At 42.6% G+C, this 24,867-nt stretch overlaps 2 protein-coding genes across 2 annotated transcripts in view; one reads left to right on the top strand and one right to left on the bottom strand.

Moving 5' to 3' along the window:
- LOC133954689 (granule associated Rac and RHOG effector protein 1-like) overlaps nt 1–13,223 on the bottom strand; it is a 31,841-nt gene extending 18,618 nt beyond the window's left edge. The window contains exons 1-2 of the mRNA XM_062389147.1: nt 13,185–13,223; nt 854–2,275 (exon numbers count right to left, since the gene is read on the bottom strand). Of these exons, the coding sequence (XP_062245131.1) occupies nt 854–1,357 (504 nt within the window). The 5' untranslated portion in view covers nt 1,358–2,275; nt 13,185–13,223. The remainder of the gene's footprint in view (nt 1–853; nt 2,276–13,184) is intronic.
- A 1,945-nt stretch (nt 13,224–15,168) lies between these two features.
- On the top strand, nt 15,169–23,238 carry gpib (glucose-6-phosphate isomerase b). Its single transcript, XM_062389134.1, has 18 exons — nt 15,169–15,349; nt 15,576–15,666; nt 16,111–16,179; nt 16,397–16,516; nt 16,618–16,701; nt 16,790–16,936; nt 17,316–17,387; nt 17,482–17,526; nt 17,619–17,672; nt 18,137–18,197; nt 19,013–19,056; nt 19,197–19,349; nt 19,592–19,721; nt 19,924–20,000; nt 20,576–20,704; nt 21,959–22,034; nt 22,266–22,332; nt 22,800–23,238. Exons 1-18 carry the CDS (start codon nt 15,231–15,233, stop codon nt 22,921–22,923), a joined length of 1,662 nt encoding a protein of 553 aa, XP_062245118.1. The 5' UTR covers nt 15,169–15,230; the 3' UTR covers nt 22,924–23,238.
- The last annotated feature ends 1,629 nt before the right edge of the window (nt 23,239–24,867 follow it).

Raw genomic sequence — 24,867 nt, 5'->3', positions numbered from 1 at the left:
TGGTAGTGACTCATTCTCTCAACCATAATGTCTACACTCCTCAATAATGGTCATGTTCTGCCCTTCTCCCTACTCCTCAACTCTGTTAAGCAAATATATGTATACAAGATGAGGCAGATATCAGACTCCTCTTTTTTGAAAAGGGCCAACCCCCTGTTAACCAACCTGGAACTAATGCTCAGACACAGACGTGTATACTGTATATGCCTGTGTGTGACCGATACTAGAACAATCTTGAATAAACGGTTGTAGCAAAAGACAAATGGACAAAATCTAAAGTGTAATAGGGAGATAGTCAGGAAATTTTTTTATTGTGCCTTTAAATTAGTGCTGCACTACAAATAGACTAGTAAGACAGAGAAAAAACCTCAGCAAAGGGTTCTACAGTTAACATATCAGCAAATCCGGCGCTTGTGGAATAATTGGTGTGGTATTCTAAATGAGAAAAAAACATGACTTTTCTTCTCATGTCCACTGTGTTTTTCACACTTCACTCTCACATCCTGACACCAGCTTAACACTGGGTGTCAGGACCCTATTTGAGCCAGGAAGTACTGATTCATAGAGCCAGCCTCCTGACAGAAGGCAGCAAAGCATCTTAGCACCCCTGTTAGAAGACGAGTCATGGGTAAATGAATACGATAAGTCATGTGGTGCTTAACTGAAGCACATCAACTTGTGAGCTTAGCTAATTCTTGCCAGGAGAGCAAACAGTAAACCTCAATGTCAATACTTTATTCTGTTTAGTGGCAGATAGGGGACAGTCATTTTACTTAAGTCAACACCGGTTTTCTGTGTGAACAAGCTCTAGAAGTATTAGTGAGATGATGCATGGTTCTGTGTGAGCACCTACCTCAACATCCTGCAGGCTGAAGTCGTTCTGGTCTTTGAAATTTGCGGCACCAGCGCTCAGCTCCATCAGCATCTTGGCAATCTCAGGCTTTATTGCTGCAGTCAGCCTGCTGGCCGCCTCCATGACGTGTTCCTGCACGTCCTTCAGTTGCATAGCTGCTTTGGAATAGTGAGAGTTCCTGAACACACTGCTGAACAAGTCTGTGAGGAAGGCACTGGCCCGGCAGAACACGTTGAGGGCATCCAAATATTTTGAGATGCCTTGCTGGATGTCTGCAACCGCAGTGGTGGCAGAGGAAGGGGGCGGGTGGCAGCTGCCAGGCATGCCCACACCAGTGCCAATGGGCGAAGATGCCGAACAAGTGGAGGCCAGTGAGGCACTCAGGGACCGGCTCAGCTCAGGCATTTGGTACTGCTGGTGCTGTTGCACTTTCTGCTTGGACCCGCCCAGCAAAAAGCGACGCTTGTAGTCCATTTTATTTTCCTGTGCACTACAACAATACATAAGTGGTGCAACAGCACCGGAAGCTCCTGTTTTTACTTTGTTTTACCCGCAAAGTGCTCTTGTCCTTTTTAGAAAAAAAACAGACCAATCAATCGTGAAATCTTTCAAGTTATGTAAAAAGACAGCCTAAGGATTCCACCTGCCAGAAGCTCATCTCAGTTTGCCCTGTGGAGAGGCAGCACGGAAAGGGGTGAGGTCGGGGGGGCAATGGAAAAAGGCTGACAGGCTGAGTGAAATTCTTACATGCAGCCCTGCTGCAGATACGTCAGACCCAGCTTAAAAAACAGCACAGACACTCCAGATTCTCTGTTTCCAGCTTCAAACAAAATGATCATAATAGGGAAGGATAGTCAAAAACACAACTTCCATTTCAAAAGGAGTAATTGAGCTCTTGAGTACATTAACTTTCCTTCAGAAAAAAAGTCCTTCATACAGTATATAGAGCATCTATCGAGCACATATATAAACCTATACCAGTCTGCACTGATAAAAATAGTAAATCATTTTAAAAGCTGAAACCAAAAACGAAAAAATGAATCCAAGGATAATGAGAAACTGGTCAACAGCACTGAGGGAAAAACCACTAATAAAAAAAACAAGTGAGTAAATGATGCTGGAACCAGAGGATGTGGTTCGAAAAACTGGTTGGTAGAGTAGCAGTGGGAGAAGGGCAGACAGATCCAGTCCGTCTTAAACCCTCTTCAAATAGCAGGACTCTGTAGGCAGTGAGCGAGTGGCCAGCTGATAGCTCTGTCTGCCTGTCTCAAATCTCCTGCAGATTCCTGGTCTCTCCCTCGTCTTCTGGCTGAGGTAGATATTACTCACCGAGGAACCAAGTACGCTTCCAGGCCTTGCTGTTCTCCCATGAATTGGAGGGACAAAAGCACTAATGTATCTGTAAGGCCTCTAGGTCATTTCCTAAGGGAGGAAAGGGCAGAGACACAGAGATGAGGGTTAACATCATGTCAAGAGGAAGGATGAGCTTTGTTTCAACTGTTTTACTGTTACACACCCACAATAAAGTGCACTTCCCACTGTAACTCTACACATGACCAACGGATACACTGACACTTGACTTAATCTTCTACAGTTTCATACAATTATCAGGACATGTTCACAAAAGGTTAGGTTTTTAGTAACAAGCCTGAATGTTATTGAGGGTAACAGGAATACAAATATAAACTCTCAAACAATACACCACTGAAAATGTCAATAATTCATCTAGCATTATCAATATTGATACTTCATTGACTGTTCACAGTGAAACCTGAGGTAAGATAATGCTGTAAAACCAGTTCACAGTCTCACATTTGACAACACAAGAATCTATCTGTGCATCATGAATCCAATGGTATCCCCACTGTCATTTCTGAGAAATGACATGCAGGAAATTGAGTGATACTTATTTCACCATTTGAGAACATGAGGCCTGAACATGTTGAAGTGAAGTCTGCTTTGAGCAGCTTCCCATGTGTTTTGGAAGCGTAGCTTTGACCAGAGGAGGTAGTGGGATGTATTGGTGTAGTTTGCTAGCTTGATTGTCTTGATTCTGTTTCCTATGAAAGAAAGAGTTGTTGTTCAACATTATTTGAGGTCACATCTGTATTAAACTGTTTAATAAGGAGAAACTCATTAGTGACTGATGTATAGCATAGACCAAAACACTTTTATTCTACATTAAATGGTTGTGCTTGTGACAATTTTTAACCACCATAAATCTGTGATGTTTTTGGATTTAAAATCTGTTGTCAGAGGATTTCTGATTGGAAGAGGATGATTCCAGCTACATTTCTCAAAAACTTGGTAGTAATATCATCTACAGTTTGGTAAAGAGCTGCAGTTTTAAGTTGGACATTTCTAGACGATTACTAACACCATACCTCACAGAGCGCTTCTCTGAAAAGAATCTCTGGCAGTGTCTGGTTTAGCAGAACACAGCTGCACAGAGAAATTCCTGGAAGAAGCCATTGTTGGAAGACACTGCAGAGTCTGTTGCGCTGCACATAGTAGGAGTCACAATGCTCTCATTCAATACCCAAACATTATGTGATTTGTCCTTCTCCCTTTGGCCTTTTCGCTGGATTATGAATACAATATTTTACATTGTGACAATCAAAAAAGGGAATTTGGCCTCTCACTTATCTCTTAATAAAGCTAACAGTAACCTAGCTCAAAGACAGCAAAAGGTTAGCTTGTGAATGCACATTTCACAAAGACGTGTGTAAGGCAATGGCAGTGACATTTTATTAAAAATGTTCCTATCAGCCCCCTAGTAAAAAATCCAGAAAATGTCCAAGTGAGCCCATGTTAGACTACAGCAGGAGCGAGCGAGTGGTTTGTGTAGATCCGACTGTATTTGAAAGAACATTTTAATTTTTTTTCATTGTTAAAATGGAAATAATACAGATGACCGAGGAAGATGTAAAAGAGGTACCATAAAGTAGAAGACGCAAATTAGTGTGTCGCCTTGGAAAGACAACAAGATTCGGGAGCTTTTGCCGATAAGATTATGTCCTGCCACATTCATTGTCTACCTAGATGCCACTCCTTGGTTGAACATTTTCCTGTTGTGAAGGCATCTGACCCAGACAAACTCCTGCTGCGTTCTTCATATGTGAATGGCAAACCTCCGGACATTTCCTAGGGTTAAGTCAACAAACAGCTATACATTGTAGGCTATGAATAACATTGAATTATCTACAGATAGACATTTTTGGAGGGATTTAATATTCAAAATGTTATGATATACTGGCGACTTGCAGTTGTAAACAATTTATCACCAAACCTGCTCCTTTTCAACATGTAGCGTGCTAGTTTGTACTAAAGGCGATAAAGATTCCTGATTATATTAAACTCAACCGGGCAACAAACATCAACATGGCAGACTAATATGTTAGATAACCAGCTCCATACACAGCAGGACTGTCATTCTGCACTACATTCACACTGTGTTATCTTGTAGCACCATTCTCAAAGCTTCTGTATTTTGGGATGAGTCAGGAACAGCAACTTGGGGGAAAAAAAACACTGTGCCCAACTAGATAACCCCATCCAGCCAACTGACATTGTACGCAAAGCAGCTGCGTGGAGGCCTCACAACCAGAACTTCCATTACACAATCCCGGCAACATCGTCCTGACCTTCAAACCTCATTTCCTTTCACAAACAGAGGGGTATGCCCAGAGGAAAAAAAATAATCCCATCCTCATCTGTCCCAAAACATTGAGTGGAGAGACAGAGCTGAGGGAAACTGGCGACCTCAACAAGGGGTGTGCTTCAAAAATGGCTTAACCCTTACATTACAGGACAGTCCAAAAAGTTACTATGGAGAGAAGTGCTGAAGGGTACACAGGTGTACATACACATTTATACAAGAGTTACTAGGAATTTATCGTGCTCAAGGGTTCAACAAAAGATAATAGGGTTGAATAGGGTTATACTCGGAATAAGCAATATCAAGACATGTGGAGTATTACAACCATGGTCGCATTATGTTGATCATGTGCAGAATCTGGAGGTAACACATTCACAGACACAAAGACATACCTAGAAATGCACTACCCTATCTGCAGTGGAATCTAATATTAAAGATCAATTTAAGAGCTGTGCAGATTTTGAGCTGACACAAGTATTTCATTGTGAATGTCCTGTGCAATCAGGCATCCTGGTGTCATGAGTGTATTACCTAGTGAGAACATTTCCATACATAGTCTTATGGCAACAATCAGGTGATGAAAATGTGTTATTTTCTGCACTGTAAACTAAAAGCACCATCAACTAACAAACTGGGCAAACACATTCAAGGGACAAAACATTGCCAGCTCAACGAGAGTAAAGTTTTCCTTTAGGCAGCATGTGGTAGTGTGAAAAGCACGTACAAACTGTCCACTTGTTACTCAGTCCGTTTGAGAGCGGCTAACTAATGCAATGGTGCAGTTCTCTAAATCCCAGGGATTAAAGCCACAGTGAGAACCTGCCAGGTGGCCCACAATGCCTATTAGCTGACACGGTTAATAGCTTGTGCGAGGTAAACAGGAAACCTGAGCTTAGCTAGCCTGGGGTTAGCACCAGTGAGGTTCTCACACTTGCACACTGCTGAGCTAAATAACAGGGAGGAGACAGGTACAGTAACACAGTGAGTGTATCAAAGTGTTTGGAGAAGCCTCAACAGGTCAGTGAAACCACAGTATGAAACCAAAGTAGCAAACTTCGTGCTGGTCTAAACTTGAGATATTATTCATATTATTTTAATTTGTATTACTTTATTTAAATAGTCATATATTTAATCATCTATTTTTGCATTTCTAAATAATAAATGTTAAATAAATGTCAGTCAAATAAATGTCAGTCAAAGCCTCCAGACAATGTCCGTAGCTTTCCTGCCAGCCTCTAAGTAACAACTCTGGATTAGCCAAAGAGATTCTCCATAGGATTCATTGCGAACTAGTTGATGTTTCTTACATTCAACAGCCAGAAACTGTGAACTGCTGAAGGTATAGATCACATGGGATGATATATGTTTATATATATTCTCAAAACTGTGGACGTTTAGACCACGATTTGATTCCAAATACACAAAGATGGAACTGCAACACTTCTCCCTGCCCAATCCCACATGCTGATACAGCAGCAGGTGCCGCCTGGTGTGTGTGTGCAAATGTGTTTCCAATCACATTCCAATCCAATCCAATCACACTACCGGGACCACAACCCTGCGTAATCTGAACCAACACACAGAAGTGACAAGTAGCTTCAGAGCAATGAGTGGGGAGGTTGGAGAGGATTGTCTATTTTACCTTAACAAAAGGCATCTTGTTGACTTGACCATCGACGGTAAAGTCCAACATGTTCTTTTGTGTTCTTCTCTACTTTTCCAAATGTTGGTGTTTTGAAGAAAAGTCTGAGAAAACATTTTCTTTTTGTTGGTTTTAATTAACAGTGGTGTTCACAGTTTGACATCTGCATCAACTGTAAAACAAGCTAAATTAAATGGACTTTTATATAAATTAACTGAAAGAACCTCAGGAAACAGGGCATACTGTGTGGTATAAGTATGTAGTCTGCTATTGAAACATGACATGTGGCTTTAGGTCTGTGGATTTTGTCTTTTTTGAGGGTGAAGAGCTTGCAATGGTTTCATGTGGTTTATGGCTCCACTCTCCTCAGAGGGAACAGAAGTTGGAACCGATTAGATGCAGTGAGTCACAGTTCATTCAGCCTGAACAACAAAAACAGATTTTTGTACAGACATTTGTGGGCTACTTTTACATGGTTGTCTACATGGTTGTTTCAGGCAGATATAATTGATCTCTGTAAGATTATTGGAGTGTGTTAGTGGTCTACGTTTCCTTCCTGGCTATAATGCTCCGTAAACAAAGGTTATTCCAAGAGAAGCAGACTTGGCATCAATATTAATCAGGCCTGCAAGCTTGTTGGGGTAACTCTATTGGCTGCCAGCCTCCTGTTGCAGGGCATACTGTATTAGAGGTTGCACCAAAACAAAACACATGTGATAAGAGAGTCCCTCTGGATGCACTGGAGATGTGCCAGCCCACTTTAATGTCCTTCCTTCTGTAGGGGCAGCTCAGGGCTAATGTTAGCTCTACTTCCCCACTCACCGTACATGCCAGCTGTTACACTGCAACAGGAAGGGGGTTTAGGTTTCCTGGAGCAAGCTCCCTGTCGCCAGTAACAAAAACGTCAGGCCAAGTATGCCACTGAGTATGGGTAGTAAATCACAATAGCGAGTAAGATTTACCTGCAAACCTAGGCGCAAATAATCGCAACTTACCCCAACCACAATCAAGAGACAACTAGAGGACCTTTCTTTCAGTGGTAGCATTACAGATACTCGAATGAGATATGACTGTACTTCTCAGTAACATTAGGACTAAATCCCCCCCCCCCCCAAAAAAATAACTTCCTTTTTATACTGAGAAACTTTACTTTGCTGAATTAACATGCAGCTTTCCTCAACAAACTGTTTTGCATTCATACTGTGGCACATATTTACACCTGGGATTGCACCCAGTACATCTGTACCCTCCTTCTATCGGTTCGGAGCATCACCACCTAGGCATACGAGTGCCATGGCTCTAAGCCACCTCCACATCTGTTTTTGAGAAGAACTCGTCTTTTATTTTATTCACTTTCTACAAACAGATTCCACAACAGCTTTGACAAAACTCAACCAGCCATTCCTCTGGTCACAAACCCACTTCTGTAACTTGGACAGCACTGCCACCAATAGCGGTTACTTTTGGATCAGCCACCATCTTTGTGTGGCTGTCACATCGAAGCTAAGGTAGCTTAATGGCCACGGTTGGGGCAGCTGTTACCCATGCTGACAGCTCCTTATCCATCTGCCACTGTGAGGCAAACATGGGACCCTGCGACGCTCCAGTCTATTTCAGCCTCCATGGGCAAAACAGCTGCCCTACGGTCCACGGTGCACTGTTTTTAGACACTCCAAAAGGTTCAGTTCAAAGAAGAAATAAAAAAAAATATTCTTCTCTACATCTGTTGCCAATGAAGCAAAGGAATGCATTTCCCCAGAACCCTTTTAATGCAATACAAATGCAGGAAAGCAGGTCAGGAAAATGAATACATTAATATTCCTGACCTGCTTTTTTGCAATAGCTGGACAGAAAGACAGATACATTTACCATCCGACTTGTGAAAACAACGTTGTTCAGTAGGCATTTGATAGGAGAGGCTCCTGAAGACATTCCACAGAGGAGATAAGCTGCAGAGAAGTCGGAGAATCAGCAGACAGGTCGAGGAGGGCAGTCCAAATGACAGGACAAGTGCCATGAGCAACTGTGTGACAGGAGCTGAGCCAGGCTCCTCTTGCTCACAGAACACAAGGAGAGTATTGTGGCAGCCACTGGTCTCCTCATACCACCAAGCTGAAAAAAACTCACACATGCAGCTGCATGACTTTGTGGAAGGAGGAGAAAAATAAAGGCTTTGGCTGTGATTTAATATTAACTGCAAGAATAGATTTTCCGTCATCAATACAATTCTCCTGAAAATATTTTGCAGGCAGCTGCAGGTTTCTGGTGGTTTAGGGGGTAATGTTTGGTTTTGTTCAAACAACTAATTCTGGTTGTGTCCCACTTTTGCTCTGAGGGTTTGAAACTAAAAATACATTTACTCTGATACAGTTATCATAAAAATAAGCTGATCATATCCAAAATTGTAGCCTGTACTAGGAAGATCTGCACGTTCTAAAGAAGTACTAAAACTTGTCCTCCTGCTCAAGCAAACCACTGTTGAGTTAAGTTAGGACAAAACCTAATACTCATATCAGTCAAGAGGCTGATACAGTTGGTGACCGGGCTGGATAATATTAGGCTGACCTGTGCTGTCATAAGAGACACTGTAAGAAGCTTATGGCTCCAATATAAATAGCAGACAGGCACTCTAACAAAGGACATAGTTGAGGGCCCCACAGGTCTGTCTCACATATGCAAACATGTGTCTTGGTCTTCATCAGATAATGTGCTCTAACAACCACAGAAACAAAAGAAACATTGAACTGAATCATCAATGTCATTTATTAATGTTCCGATACTATTTAACCCTTACTGATGCAAATGCCAATTCTGTATCTGTATATATATATAAATACCAACACCAGAACAACTGAAGTAATTAATTTAAAAATGTGTCAAGTCGCACTGTAGGGAATCTAGATGAAAAGTATTCCTAAATGCACACATTAGTTAATTAAAAAAAGCCCAATCTAGTTTGAACTTTCAGAGCCTGTGGCACAAAGTATGCCTTTCAGTGCTTGACAGTAGGCAAACAAAATGAGCTCAGGTATCCTCTCCAGAATAGCAGTGAACAACAGAGAGTGTACCCAACTGGTGGCTTTCAACAAGTGAGAGCGGTGATGAAAGGCTCTGATGTCAGTTCCATTCATGAAAGGCTAGTGGCAACCTGTGGGGATGAAAAAGCTTCCCTCAGCCTATATTGAGCAGGCTGTACACTGAGGCTGCAGGTTGTGCTGCATGCCAGCCACCAGGGCGCTGTATTTTTAGCGAGGACAAAAATGAGAATATATTCTTTCTCCACTTTAGGCACAATGAGGCAGGAAGTAGAGGTGCCACAGAGGTCAGACAGTCAGGCTTGGTCACACAAATAGCAGAACTGTTGCTGTGGATTACCGCAATAAAAATCGACCCATATACGCCAAGAAGTGTAGCAACTTAGAAAGTTATGAGTCAAAGAAAACAACAACTTACTGCATTGAAACCAAAGTGAAGTCTCCTTTACCAGGGGTTGCTTTAAGAGAGTATGTTTCAAATATGTTAACCGGCAGGACATATCCCTAACCCACATATATCTGAGTGGTGCATTAGTTCCACTATTCCATGCTGTTTAGTAGCTGACCCTGGTGTCTGACCTTATCATGGAAAAGGACAAGAAAAATATTTCTTGCAAGGATTAGGTATCAAATTACTCAAGAGTTTCATGTTGGCCTTGACTCTTGTTCTATTTGATTTTGGGGCGACTGAGGCGTAAATAACTGACTTAAGCTAAGACTAAACTGGTTTCCCAGGAAACAAAGGTTAGATTTCCAATGCCACAACACAAGCCCTCTCCCCCCATATCGGTAACCCACTGGGTGTTTCCCTTCAGATGAGGAATGGCATCTTGTTCAGTTCTGCTTAGAAATCAGGCACAATTTGATTGAGGTGTGCCAAATAAGCTCTGCTGAAACATGTGGAGCTGGAACTTCTCTGGATAAGAGAAAATACAGACCCTCGCCTCCCGCCTCACACCGGTGTAAATAGTGTTGTTAGTTCTGTGCATCCAAATGAAAATCCTTTCACACAATAGAAACGCAAAACACACAACCCTGCATATCTCTCAGGCATGAGCTGCCAAACGTGTTTATTACCTAACACACAACGGTGGAGATACATTCAAACCATATCATGATTGTAACTGTTAGGACAGAGATGGACAGCACAGCATTACTATCACACAGGAATACTGTTTATTTCTTAAGTCAGTATCTAGGTCTAAGTTTTAGATTTTGTAAATAAATTTTGTATTCAATCTGCATCACCCAATTTTCCTCCAGAGTTAAAGTTATTGTTCTGTGATACATTTATTGTGCTCTTACAGCCTATACTTTTTGTGGGGCAATTCCAAAGCGTCGAATTAGCCTCTGGGGGCAAAGGCCCCTATTTTGGGGGTTTTACATGTCATTTAGCTGACGCTTTTGTCCAAAGGGTTCCAATGTAGATGGTGGATACCCCACAAATAAGTGTTGACTCAAAACCATATTCCTGGCCCAATACGAGAGAAGAAAGTAAAAAAAAAAATCAATACACAAAACATTTGAATTCCAAGGTTCTAATAATACCATGGCCGTCTGGGCCAACTGATCCCTTCCCCCAGTGGTGGCTCCTGTGTGACACTGATCTGAGTTGTCTACAACTGTGCAGCAAGACACACACTAGAAAGCTTCTTTGTAGAAGGAAATATGGTTCAACACATTGGAGACAGAGTAGCGCCAGCAGAGCGCAGGCTGTGTACTCCACCCGAGGCAAGTGCAAACAGTAATCTTGTGACTGCAGGTCGACTTCCTCACACATGCATCCGGATTCAGTGTTAGACTAAGGAAAAATGTCACTCCTGGTCATATCACATGTGGACAAACACTGACAACAGAGAGAAAAAGAAAGAAAAACAACTAGAGCCTTAGTACTAGTCTGCCAACAGTGATGACTATTGAGGCACAATAAGCTATTGAAGAGACTGAGTTTAAACAGAGTTAGAGTACTTTGCAGAGCACTGCATGAATTTCCAGAGTGACACAGCTGTCGCCGATGTCAACACACATTTAGTAGGTTTAGCCTGCAAACCTTAACAGGAAAGCAGTAACGTGGATGTCAATTTCTACGTCTGACAAATCCATCTTGATTAAGATTTTAATATCAGTCATAAGAAACATCCAAACTGATCTGAAAACATCACAAACAACTTACAAAAAAAGGTAATAGTTTATCGTTACATATCTTTTTATGCTTTTTACAATAAATCCATCTTTTTGATCTGTCAAATATGATAAGGAGAATGGAAGCTGACTATCAGATTTTGATCTGTTCTCAGATCAGCTGTTTATGACAAACACCGCAGCCCTGGGTATATTTTTTTCCCCTCACACAATCAATCTGCCTGTGAGCTATCTCCTTATGGATGACCAGACAAAAAAAAGGATCCACTTTCTACTCACCAGCTGAACAGGGAGCAAATTACACAGGATGTCAAAAGACAAACCTCTGGCTAGACTGTAGATGCCTACACCCCTCTCGAGAAGTGGGGCAACGTTATTTATTAATGCACTTCCAGCTATCCCTTCCCTGCACTGTAGAGCCAGATAAAGGAAAGCTCCAACATCACTGTGGCTGCGTGTGGGGCTGCACGACCAATGTACGGAGGTTGATGAGCCAAGGAGTGAATCACCAGATCCATGAAATTAGATATAATATAATAACACCTCTACGGCAGCTTTACTACTCTGTATGCCCAATCCAACATTACACAACTGCTCCACGGCGACTGACTATTAATGCAGTAACAAGACGATGTCAGCGACTTGACATTACAACTTTAATCAAGGTAGAACACTAATTAGTGGGCTAGGTTTGAACTAGAACAAGGATTGTTTAACAGTCTGATCACTGTTAAGCAGGAAGGTGTAACAGGATCCACACAAGCGCAGTTAGCCGGTTTCATCGAAACTCTCCGGGATGAGATTGCCCGAGTCATGGGAGCATTATGTCGCAGCTATTAATACGGCCTTTTAATGCTCTAAATGCGGTGTCGCCGGTGAGGCTGCACCGGGATCTGCGTTGAAAACCACGCCAAACGTAAGAGAAGCGAGTGTCACGGACGGAAGACACTCCGGTACCCAGGCTTCGCTGCGCCCCTGACTTCGAGGCACGCCCGCCGGCCACAGACAACCAGGCACTCGCCTGTTCTCTATCAAGCTAGCCCTGAAGCATCCTCCCATTGCTTGCAGCCCAACCACAGCCATAGTACCCCTGACATGACATCTGCAAACCACGTCTGTGTCGCTAACGTGAACCCACTCTCCATTTTTGTGCGGTAGCGATTACGGACTGCAGCCGTGCAACTTGAAAAACCAAGAACGCCCAGCTCCGTTATCGGACATACCAGTTCGCTGCTCGTAGCCCACGAACTCCCCCTGTCCTCCGTCACCTGCACCGACACGGCTGACCACTGACAGAGGTGTGGATTGTATCTGAAGCAGCGCCCACAGACACAAGCCAGTGACAGAAACCGAGAGCAGAAATATACGATACCGCCAAGTGCTGCTCCTTCTCCGCTAGCCTCCAGAGAAGCGTTTCAGCACCACACCACACACAGGCTCTGCACTCCAACATACTGACATGAAATTGCATAAAATGTCTCACGCATGTTGGACTATCTTTGAAAACATGTGGCCGCTTGCCTAGGCGCCTCTCAGAATAAATAACGATGGAAATGAGTAATAATCACGTCAGCGTTGTGGTCCGTCCGATGATGGGCGCAGCAGTGATTCCTAGGTTCTAAGCAGGCTAGCTACCCACATAGCCGTATGAGCTAGCCTTAGCTCCACAGCTAGCTCTCTGCGACACGGTTGTGAGCGCTGGCGGAGAGCACAAGCTGGTGTGAGCGGCCCGGAGCTGCTCCGGTGCGGGATAACAGCGGCGAGGGGCCCGGGGACCGAGAGAAAACCGAGCAGCGTCCGTGAAAACTGGAGGAAAATGTTAGTACACGTTCAGTTAATCAGCGCATCGCTCACCAGCTTCAGGCATCCACCCTCCTGACAGCGAATCCCCTGTGTCCGGCACTGCACACCGACACTTCCGCTGAGACCTTCACAATAAACCCCCAACATAAACGGAAGCTGGGCGTCGTCTACTCCCTGTTTTTATATTTAAGGAACTCGTCAAAATCAACAACGTGCCAGCTTCTCTGTAATATTAAGCCCTTGTTTTTTGTTTCACACGATGTTTATTTGATTTATTTGTTTCATGTTTATTACGAAAAAACATATTCAAGTGCATTTGGAATAAAAATTACATCCATATTTATTTGTTTAAAATAATATAATATTAGTATTAGTATTAGTATTTAACTTTGTTTGATTAGTTTCATATTTATTATTATTATTATAGGAACCCTTTATTCCTCCAAACACATTTTTCATATTTGAGACATTTATTTGCTGGTTAATAACTCTAAATCAATCTTTATGAATATGTATGAATGTATGATTTATGTGAGTTTTTGTTTTGGTGTTAAACTCATTAAGTTATCTAAAAAAAACACAAGCTTTGTGAGTCTTTGATATCGGCAAAGGTGATACTTGGACAAGGTAAAACTGAAAAACACGCATACAAGTATAAGTCATTGGAAGCAGGTCTTTACATATATGTACTTGCAATATATTGTAATTGGTAATCAGACAGTATAAACTGCATCTCGTTGTATAAGTACTTTTACTGTGCAATGACAATAAAGTTGAATCTAATCTAATCTACTTGAGTTTGCTTGTCCTGAAATCACTGTCCTGCTGGTGAAGTGAAATTGCACTCACAGTAAATATATGAGCTGAATGAAAGTAATATCTTCATCATTTGTTTGTTTGCTCCATCCAGGTCATTTCATGGGGATTTCCATCTCTAGTCGAATCTCTTACAGTTTGTTATTGTTACAGATTTCATTTTCTGTCTCAGGCTAAAGCTGTGTCGCCCTCTGCTGTGTCACAACGGATATTACCCCCTGTGCCCCATATTTTGATTTGCACAAAGAGTTGAATGACATCATCACTACCTCTGACTGAAAAGTTTGCTTGATCCCACGAAGACCAGGATGTTCCTAAACGAAACAGCTTCCACTTCCTGTCAGTCACATTAATGGTAGAAAGTCAGAGAAAGATGCTTCAGATGACCTGAGTCTATGGTAACTTCACTCATTACATGCTTGCACATAGAATATGATGTGCATAATATATAGCAGCGAGTTATAGAACATGCATCACTGGAGGGATTTTCCGTTTCACTATCCAGAGTTTTGTCTTTGAGTCTCAAAGTATATTTAGCATTAAATTCGTATGTATTTAGTTTTTTTCCCCTTTTGTGTGCTTCACGACATCTCTCTTATTAAATGTTAATGGCTTAATGATGAAAGACACTTCTATAAAACTTGAGAATTCAAGCTTTGATCCATGCAAACAGATTCATAATAACAAATGAATATGTTAATAAATCTTCAGTTTGCACACATTGGAGGAGGGTGTGTCAGTCCAGATTGGATATAACTTTATGACCACAACGATATTATTTAAATGAAAAACTTTAAATTGTATCTTACCATGTTAATTATAGTAAGAGTTGTTCATTTATATGCTTTTTTATCCAGTGTATCACACATGATTATGCAACTTCAGCAAACATGCAGCAGTGTATTTCAGACAGTGAAGCGCAAATGACCTGCCGTCAAATCAAGTCAAGTTTATTTATATATCACATTTCATATGACAAGCAGGGACTCAATGTGCTTCATGATACAGAGCTAAGATACAGGACAAATACAAGACATGACTGAACTCATGGTGGTTGCAGTACTGGTGAAACTGCAGAGTGCCCCTCCCAGGGGATACGTGCACTACAGCCACGAAGGAAAGTGTGGAGGTGTGACAAGCACATGACCTGAGTATAGTGTGTCTCTTGTAGGAGGGGCCACAGTGGATCTGGACTGGACACCCTTCAAAAAGCTCTCGCTCTGACCTGCTCGCTCCCACTCAGCCAGGCTTGTTGAGCACAGCGGACCCCCTCTGGACATCATGGCACTCACACAGGACCCCAACTTCCTCAAGTTGCAGGAATGGTACACAGCCCACGCCCTGCAACTCAACATGAGGCACATGTTCGAGGCCGACAAGGAGAGATTCAACAAGCTCAGGTATACATCCGATTCAAATCATGCAAAAATGCAGCATGCACAGAACCACTGAGCAGGATACATGTCAATAAATTGGTCACATTATTTGTATGATTCCTCTGATTCTACCAGATGCATTCAAATTATACAATTTATGATATAATAGTTAAATCAAATAACACTGTTTGTCCAATTATAATTTTGTTACTTCATATCCCATCACTGATGTTGTTTGGTGTTTGCACAGCCTCACACTGAACACTGAGGATGGAGACATTCTTCTGGATTACTCCAAGAATCTGGTCACAGACGACGTCATGAAGATGCTGATTGATCTGGTAAATTCATGTTTATCTTAAAGATTCATGGCTTCTTAAATGGCACCGCAGCTTTAATGAATACTTCCCTTTGATCAACGTCCCATTCATCTGACTCATAACTCCATGTGGGCTGCTGTGGCCCAGAGCGGCCGTCCTCCAACCAGCAGCTCGGTAGTTCGATCCCAGTCTTCCCACTTCCGAAAGGTCATGCAAAAGTGTCCTCGGGCGAGATACTGAGTAGAGAACAGTGCTGCACATTGATGCACTGTATGTATTTGTGTGTGATTGGGTGAATGGCAATAAATGAAGTGTAAAGTAAACTGCTTTGAGTGGTCATCAAGAATAGAAAAGCGTTTTATAAATAAAGTCCATCTACCATTTAGGTCAAATTTTATTTGAAGCTTGGGTTGCCAATTAGAACAAGGTCCTGAGCATTGGACTAACATGTATTGTCTTCTACAGGCCAAGTCCAGAGGAATGGAAGCCGCCAGAGAGAAGATGTTCAAAGGAGAGAAGATCAACTTCACTGAGGTGCTCATTGTAACTTGACAGTGTCTCCTCACACATGTATCCTAGTGGGGTATAATAACACCACATGACATTCAAAACTACACATGAACTTCATTTTAGTTTGTTTGAAAGTGCAGCTGGAACATATTGAATTGCTTGATCAACAACAGACAAGCTGCCATCAGGCCAGGATCAGTGATGAGTAGAAGTGTCTGAGTGTGATTGTGTGCATGTGCAGGACCGGGCTGTGCTCCATGTGGCTCTGAGGAACCGCTCCAATACTCCCGTCATGGTTGGTGGCAAGGACGTGATGCTTGACATCAACAAGGTCCTGGAGAAGATGAAGGGCTTCTGCCACGTGAGTCAAACGCAGCACCAGCTTTGTTGCAGGTTTAAAGAAAAGAGTAGACGAAATCCAGTTTGATACCAGTTGTGATGTTCACGTCCATCTGCTTGCAGAGGGTCCGCAGCGGTGAATGGAAGGGCTACACAGGAAAGGCCATCACAGATGTCGTTAATATCGGCATCGGAGGATCTGACCTTGTGAGTGTTTTACTGCTCCACACTTTTACAAATTCACACCTGTGAGATGCGCAGTCCGTTCAGAAGGACACATTTACTTGACATGCAGGGCCCCCTGATGGTGACCGAGGCCCTGAAGCCTTACTCTAAGGATGGGCCGCGTGTGTGGTTTGTGTCCAACATTGACGGAACACACATCGCCAAAACCCTGGCACACCTCAATGCTGAGACCACCCTCTTCATCATCGCATCCAAGGTAGATTTACATTGGTATTTAAGTACCCAACATTATATTAATAAGCAAATAACTACAAATTTTAAGACAATTAAACAAATTAAAAATAAACCATACAGCACACCTTATGCCACAATAATTACTTTAACACAATGCTGATACAAACCGGACTTATCTCAATTGTAATGCATTCTCCTATATTATTCTATTCTTTATATATTTGACATATTAGTGAGTATTTATTAGTATTTTTGACACCAGCCACTCAGATTTGGCACCAGTGAAGTATCACTGTGCATTAATCCAAAAGATTATAGAAACCATAACAAGTTCAGATATACATGATATTAGTATTTGGTATGTATCTATGTATTGTGTTAACCTGAATGTCCTTCTACAGACATTTACCACCCAAGAGACCATTACCAACGCTGAGTCGGCCAAAGAATGGTTCCTGGAACACGCCAAAGATGTGAGTGTCCATAGACAGCATCAGAGTAGATACTGGACTTCATGTACAGCACATTCTTCATGTCTCTAAACATATCGTCTGCATATTTCAACAGAAAGCTGCTGTCGCCAAGCACTTTGTGGCCCTGTCTACAAACGCTGTAAGTCACAACCCACGATCAGAGGCTGAATCCTCCCTCTGCGTCCCTCTGCTCCATCCTGACCATCGTGCTCTCCTCTCTCTCTCCCTCAGCCCAAAGTGAAGGATTTCGGCATCGACACAGAGAACATGTTTGAGTTCTGGGATGTGAGTGTTCGCAGCAAACACTGTCCAGTCGCCACCACTGGTCTGTGATAGGGCTGAAGGCAGCAGCTATAAATAAATAAGCTTTTTGACCTGTGAAGTAGGTGCAGGGACAGACACTCTGGCACAGCAGCTGCTGGGAAACCAGAAGCCCATCTCTTCAGACAGTTATTATTGGTAGCGACCTTTTCTCTTGCAGAGGTCACTCTAAAGGCTGGGTTCTATCAAAGGTCAGGGAGCTGCATTCAGTTACATTGTTGGTATTTAAAGGGTAACAGCTATATTATGGTCTTTATGACCCAGAGAAGTTAAGTGCACAGACTATTACACTGCTCATGTTCTGCAAATTAATGATAAAAATACTTCTGGCTAACATTTTAGTGCATTGTAGTTACCTCCACCTTTTGTGGTGCACAAAATGAGGCGTATATATATATTCAGTGTTTCTGTTTAATTGTTTCTTTTAGTGGGTTGGTGGTCGTTTCTCCTTGTGGTCTGCGATTGGCATGGCCATTGCCCTGCACATTGGTAAGTACAGTGAGAAAATACTCTTGTGCCTCCCAGTCTTAGAATGAACAAGACACCAGCAAATCATGCATCATACTTCTAATATCAAAGATGCCATAGGGACATAAGAAGAAGGGTCGGTTGCTGTAGCAGTGGCTCTTTGAGGTTGTGCTTGGACACAGTAGTGCTACATACTTAATAGTGAACATGCTCAAAAGACAATGACAGTAAAATGCTGATTTATAGCAGATACAACATTCTCAAGCTACAGAATAGCTTAAGATATTGAGACATCCAACACTATGTAATGGGAAAACGTTAATTTTTTGTGAAATCTGAAAGTTCATAATTGCCATGAATGAGTCTGATTACAAATTTCATAATGGTGACAATGTAAGCAAAAGAGTATTATGACGAGTATTTATATATTTATTTTTTAGAATTACTTATTACTCACTAATATTTGTTGTTATATTCTGGTTGTTACAATACAACGCTGCATGGTTTCTGTACAGCTCTCCATGAACCACTGAGCTCCAATTCCCTCCAGGAACACAAGTCCAGTTTATTTAGGTGAACTTGGTTTTAAACCCTTATTGGCAAAACAAGAACATTACACACATTTCATGATTGAATCAACTGGATAATGAAAAACATTAGCATATTACCTTTAACAGTGCATGGATTACAATTACACAAAGAGTGGCTTTAGTTACCATACAGGAATATAATTGGCTGATATTAGCAGAGAAATACAGTAAATTAAGTGTAATTCAAATAAGCTGTGGTAATTATAATGTTTTTCAGTTTACTTTTCGGTCTCCTCTTCTCATCAGGCTTCGACAACTTTGAGAAGCTTCTTTCAGGAGCTCACTGGATGGTGGGTAAAGCAGAATGAGATGATAACTAAAATCTTCTCTAATCCCTTGTTCTAATGTAAAACTATTTATAAGCTGCATCCTGCTGTAGAGAAGACACAGAATACATGAATGTAAATCAGCCTCACTGCTTCCCCTGCAGGACAACCACTTCCGCACCGCTCCCCTGGAAAAGAACGCGCCGGTCCTGCTGGCTATGCTGGGCATCTGGTACATCAACTTCTTCCACGCTGAGTCGCACGCCATGCTGCCCTACGATCAGTACATGCACCGCTTCACTGCCTACTTCCAACAGGTCTGACTACTCTTCAGGCATCTCAGGTCTCTGTGTGGGGCTCCGACAGAAAAGTGTATTATTTATTGTGGTTGTTCAGCACTACAATCCTTCACTTTGACAAAGAGAAGAAGGACTTGTGAACATAGTTATATGTCATGGATTGACAGAGCGGCCCTTTGTCTGTGTTACTAGTGTAAACTCCTCAGAGATAGTTCAATGTCTGAGACACTTTTGATAATAAATGTGTTTGTTTATTACAGGGAGACATGGAGTCCAATGGAAAATACATCACTAACAAGGGAGCACGTGTCAACTACCACACTGGGCCAATAGTGTGGGGCGAGCCAGGAACCAATGGGCAGCATGCGTTCTACCAACTCATCCACCAAGGTATAATCAGCGAAGATAAATGTTCAATATCAGAATCATAAAGGTGAGTCAGTTATTCAGCGTGATTGGAATCCACCAACAAAATATTCTACTATCCTTCTATTGTTCCTTATCCCACCTTACTGATAGCCTTGCTAAGTGGTTAGCCTCATGCTATGAGTCTACATGAGTCTTTGATGCAGTGTAACTGTGTTCACCTCAGGAACACGTATGGTGCCCTCTGACTTCCTGATCCCGGCTCAGTCCCAGCATCCCATCAGAGACAACCTGCACCACAAGGTATCGCTGCTGTGAACACAGGTTTAACTCAACTATATACTCTGGCTGGAGGGAATTTTGTGTAATGAATGGTAGAAAAATCCAGTTCTAAAAGCACATTATCATAACTGAATGTATATATTATTAAATCATAGTCTGCCAAACATCTTCTTGTGAACTTAAAGGAATTTTAGGCCCAAAATGGTGGTTTGTGCTGCTGCTGCAGCAGTGGTGTGCACGTGTTAATGCATGTGTATCAATGACCTGGAAAACCTGAGGAATACATACTTCTGAGGGATCATCACAAAGGTCAAAGGCTGTTCCGCCCAGGTGCCAGCTGGAGTGTTCATGTGCTCAAGAGCAGTGACACGACTCCCTCAGTGCTCCAATGTTTTGCTGACAGGTTTAACTTAGTATGTTTTTTTAATCATAAAAATGATGAAGAAATTGTGATTTGCATAACTTAGTAGAATCTGATTTAGAATGCCAACATAATGTACAACATAGTCGAATGCCTTGCCTAGATGACATCACTCAATGTAAAACACACAGTGCACTGCAGTGTGTCTGAAGGTGTGTGTTTGATGGCACCGTAGATCTTGCTGGGCAACTTCCTGGCCCAGACCGAGGCCCTGATGAAGGGTAAGACCACAGAGGAGGCCAGGAAGGAGCTGGAGGCCAGCGGCGTGACTGGAGATGAGCTGGAAAAGATCCTCCCTCATAAAGTGAGTCGAATCAAGAGACAAAGACTTACGTGACTGACTTGAAGGGAATCAACGGTATTCATAAGATTTATAACAAACCTTAGGCACACAAGCAGCTGTTTTACCTGGAAACAACAGCTTCAGTGATGGTACAATGACTCGTAATAGGAATGATGCCTATATTCCCATGTTGCTTTTCCAACACCTGCTCTCGCACTGTGTGAAACTATGGTAAGAGGGTAATTAAGTGGTTTAAACTGCCAAGTAAATAATTTATAACAACCTGGAAGTCACTAAAATTCATTGAAATTATTAAAGCAACAAAATGTAACTTTAAAGCTCTCTAAAGCAAGAGCTTGGTCCAGAATTTACCCAGAGTTTCTGCTGACTTCATAGTGAAAGACGAGATGGAGAAAGCCAGCTTATCCGGAGGCTGTCAGTCGGACATTAGTATTGGCACAAGCGCCTCCTCCGGAGAAAGCTCGGAGGATCTCCAGAATTCAGTGATTTCATGTCTGAAAGCAGCTTTACTGAGCAACAGCGCCCTCTGCAGGTACACACGGTGATTCATTCTGTTGGGCTCTGTGTTGCAGTAGTTTTCTTGTAGAGAAAAAGCAAAGTCCGTCAATGTGTTGTAGTTTGCGAACTGGATATTATCCTCGATCCTTGACTTCCTGAACCAGTGGAGCCGTTGCTGTAACAAACACACCAAACGCTGTTTGTAATTCTTCATATTTCAAACGTTTCCTTGTTGAAATTTGGAGATAAACACTAGTTTTTAGTGTTTTTACTTGATCTACCGGTCAGCATTGCTCTTGAACTATCAGTCGGTTCCACACTTCCCGTAGGAGGTCGTACCCCTTCTCCAAGGTTACATAGAGCAAGAACAAGGGTTCAGGATGAGAACTGGGAATAAAATCGGAATAATGTTATCTATTTCAAGTCGTTGTGTTGTGCCCTTGGCCTCAGCGCAAAAAAAAAAAATGAATCACCACTTGAGGCTGCATTGGCCGCTGTTGTTCAGTTGAAGTAATGCAGTGTTGCTTTAAACCTGAACTTGACAAGAGGCAGTCATCTCATGTTACTTAAAAAAAAAAAATCATGCATGGTATGAGGAAGTGCAGCCAGCAAACTGGAGAAAGCAAGCATGGGGACAGGTGCCCTCCAGTGACCGTGAACAAACACAGTAATCCAGATTTTATGAAGAGGATCTGTGATGATGACATGCTCACTGCAGACTGTGTATAATGAAACATGTCTGCTGGTTCAACACAGGTCTTCCAGGGAAACAGGCCAACCACCTCAATCATCTTCAAGAAAGTGACACCTTACACACTTGGAGCACTTATAGGTAAAGTCCTACTTTTTGTTTCTCATGACTCATTATGAGGCTTCAATCATAAGTCTCATAAGCCTTACTGTTAAAGGTCTGTTTGTGTCTGGGACAGTAAGACAATAGAATAGTTTATGTGCAGCACAATTGTGTTATCTGAGAAATACAACTCCAAAAATAAATCACCAGTTAAGCCTCTCTGTTGTAACATTTCTGTTGTAATAACCATAATTCCATCTGGTCTCATAGCAATGTATGAACACAAGATCTTCATCCAGGGTTTGATGTGGGAGATCAACAGTTTCGACCAGTGGGGGTGAGTTGGGTTTTAGATACATCTACTGGTTTCATTGAGCAGCTTTCTCATATCAAGGCTATGCAGCCAGGAAATGCAATAATGCTAGATAACGTGGAATATGAAGGTTTAATAGCCCCTTATGGGGTTAATGTTAAGATGTTGGGGAGAAACTGCTTGAACGTAAATGACTAAAGATAATTAACTGTTTCAGGATGCATGATGATTGATGAAAAACTGGTGCCCTACTTTACATTTGAGATCTAATCATACACCTCAAGAGTGAAGTTATCGCTAAAACTGCTATTTTGAGGCAGAAAAATCAGGACACATGACCAACAGAGTGATAAAAGCCCTCTCAGTGTTACCCTGGCTATAACTATCCATTTTCGATCGAGCTCCTTCATGTCCTTTGAGCATCCACATCACTGACCCACTGCTCTCCCCTCTGTCTGTGTCCGCTCCCTCCTCCTCTTCTTCATCATCAGAGTGGAACTGGGCAAACAGCTCGCAAAGAAGATCGAGCCCGAGCTCAAGGACAAGGCAGAGGTCCACTCCCACGACTCCTCCACCAACGGACTCATCAACTTCCTCAAGAAGAACTTTTCCTGAGCTGAGTCACAGTCCCCCCCCCCCCCCCCCCCCCCCCCCCCATGACGTCCACTTAACTGCACAACATTAACCAGCCTCATGAGCTGCTGCATGAGCAGGAGACTCACAAGGGCAGCCGGTCACTCCCACACAGGGGAGCTGCAGCCTCATTATTGATATCGTGACTGTCTCCAGTGATGTTTTTTGTGTTTGTTACAGTAGTTTATCACTATGAGGGAAAAGCTTTTTTTATTAGAGTGTCGTGGATGGACATATGATATATGCCTCTCCACTCTCACAAGAAATTGAGTTTCTGAAATAAATATATTCACACAATACTCGGTGTCTCATTGTGCACACAAACACAACAACTGCTCACATATGTGTGTCACTGTGCATCAAAGAGCTGACGCCTTAATGAGCCTGTTTGAGTAAGACACCACTAGATGGCATCAATGAGCCAGATTTATTTACTAGGAGCAACCATCTCCTATTTATCCAGTGGAACAAAGGGTCAAAGGTCAGTCCATCTGCAATGTTCCTACCCACAAATCCCCAGACATCATCCATTTAGAGAGAAAAACAAACAGCATCTGGACTGAAGGCCGCTCCATGCTGGCAGCACATTTAAACATTAATATTATCAGACTGAATTTACCGTTGTGCCAAACATGAACATGAGAATCACACGGTACGAGAGACTAGCAGATCGCAGAGGACAACATGTGACGCTGTTAACCACAAAGCACCAAACAACGCCGACCAAAAATATACCTCACCGTCTTTTTTATCCTCATCATACTGGGTACAAATTCAGAGTGTGTATAAAGACAACGACAAAGTTTAGGAGAAAAAAATCATAGACGCCTAGAAACTGCTGGGTTTTCAGTGCTGTTGCCAGGCAACAAGTTTACTTCAAATCTAACTTGCTCTTTTCATCTGTGGCTTGGAAACAAGAGACAGAAGAACAGGAGGACAGAGAGCTTTATGACGGTCAGTGTCAGGATTAATAAACAACATCACATCTCTGAAGGAAGTCCAACCAATAGCGTGTGAGCATGAGGGAATAAGTGATTAGGACCTGCCTCGGTTCATTGGAAGAATCAAGTATCATGAAAGCATGAAAACGTCTGTGTGCGTTCCTGAGACGTTTGTGAGACAATGGCATCGCATACCCTCACATTCCACTTCATGCTTTATTGGTTGGGACTGTCAGTCACTTTTTTTTAGCCCCCCGACTCAATCAGGGTCCCAAGCTGCCCCGGGTCCGGTGGTTGCTATGACGACGTCAACACCCCCCCCCCCCCCCCCCCCCCCCCCCCCGGCCACTTTTTTGACTGTGCAGTCCCAAGGTCATGGCTGTGTGAGACAGACGCAGGGTTAGGGATAGGGTTTAGGAACTGACTAACTATTTTCTTCCTGAGCTTGTCCTCCACACATTTGCATTCATTGTGCCGAGCTGGAGGCAGTGTGAGTGTCAGTGTCCTTGCATGTCAACAAGCTCGGAAAGTTGGCGGAGGAGCAGCCTCCAGGTCTGTAGTCAGTTTGGATTCTCACTTGAATTAGTTTTCATAATGCACAAAAGTCTCTTCTCCTCCCAGGAACCTTCGGGGAACATATCTCTCTTGGGATAAATATTAGCCCTGCAACAACAGGACACACAACACATACTTTTCCCAATATCCAGCCCGCTGGATGGGGCCTCTCAAGTTCCCAATCTGTGGTCTGAGGCTTCCATTGACAGCAGTGACACAGAAACCCTGCAGGCTGCAAAAAAAAAAGAACAGACACCAAGTCAAGCTCAACTTCATTTTTTCCCACGACTACTGGAGTTATATAAAGATTAACTTAAGTACGTGGGCAGAAGTTGTCACACTGCAGCATAGGAAGCCAGTAGTACTCCCTGGAGGCTGCAGGGGGCTCTAGCTGACCCCTTGCTGCTCCACGTCCCCACTCAGTATCCAA

The sequence above is a fragment of the Platichthys flesus genome, chromosome 1 (genome assembly GCF_949316205.1).
Source record: "Platichthys flesus chromosome 1, fPlaFle2.1, whole genome shotgun sequence".
Lineage (NCBI taxonomy): Eukaryota > Metazoa > Chordata > Actinopteri > Pleuronectiformes > Pleuronectidae > Platichthys > Platichthys flesus.
The sequence above is the reverse complement of the archived record's forward strand: the minus strand, read 5'-3'. Positions and strand labels throughout refer to the sequence as shown.

Bases quoted from the DNA above. Each gene is read 5' to 3' on its own strand.
- gpib (XM_062389134.1), top strand. From the start codon at position 15,231: ATGGCACTCACACAGGACCCCAACTTCCTCAAGTTGCAGGAATGGTAC. The intron at 15,350-15,575 runs GTATACATCCGA...GTGTTTGCACAG, and splicing joins GAGAGATTCAACAAGCTCAG to CCTCACACTGAACACTGAGG. The intron at 16,180-16,396 runs GTGCTCATTGTA...GTGCATGTGCAG, and splicing joins AGAAGATCAACTTCACTGAG to GACCGGGCTGTGCTCCATGT.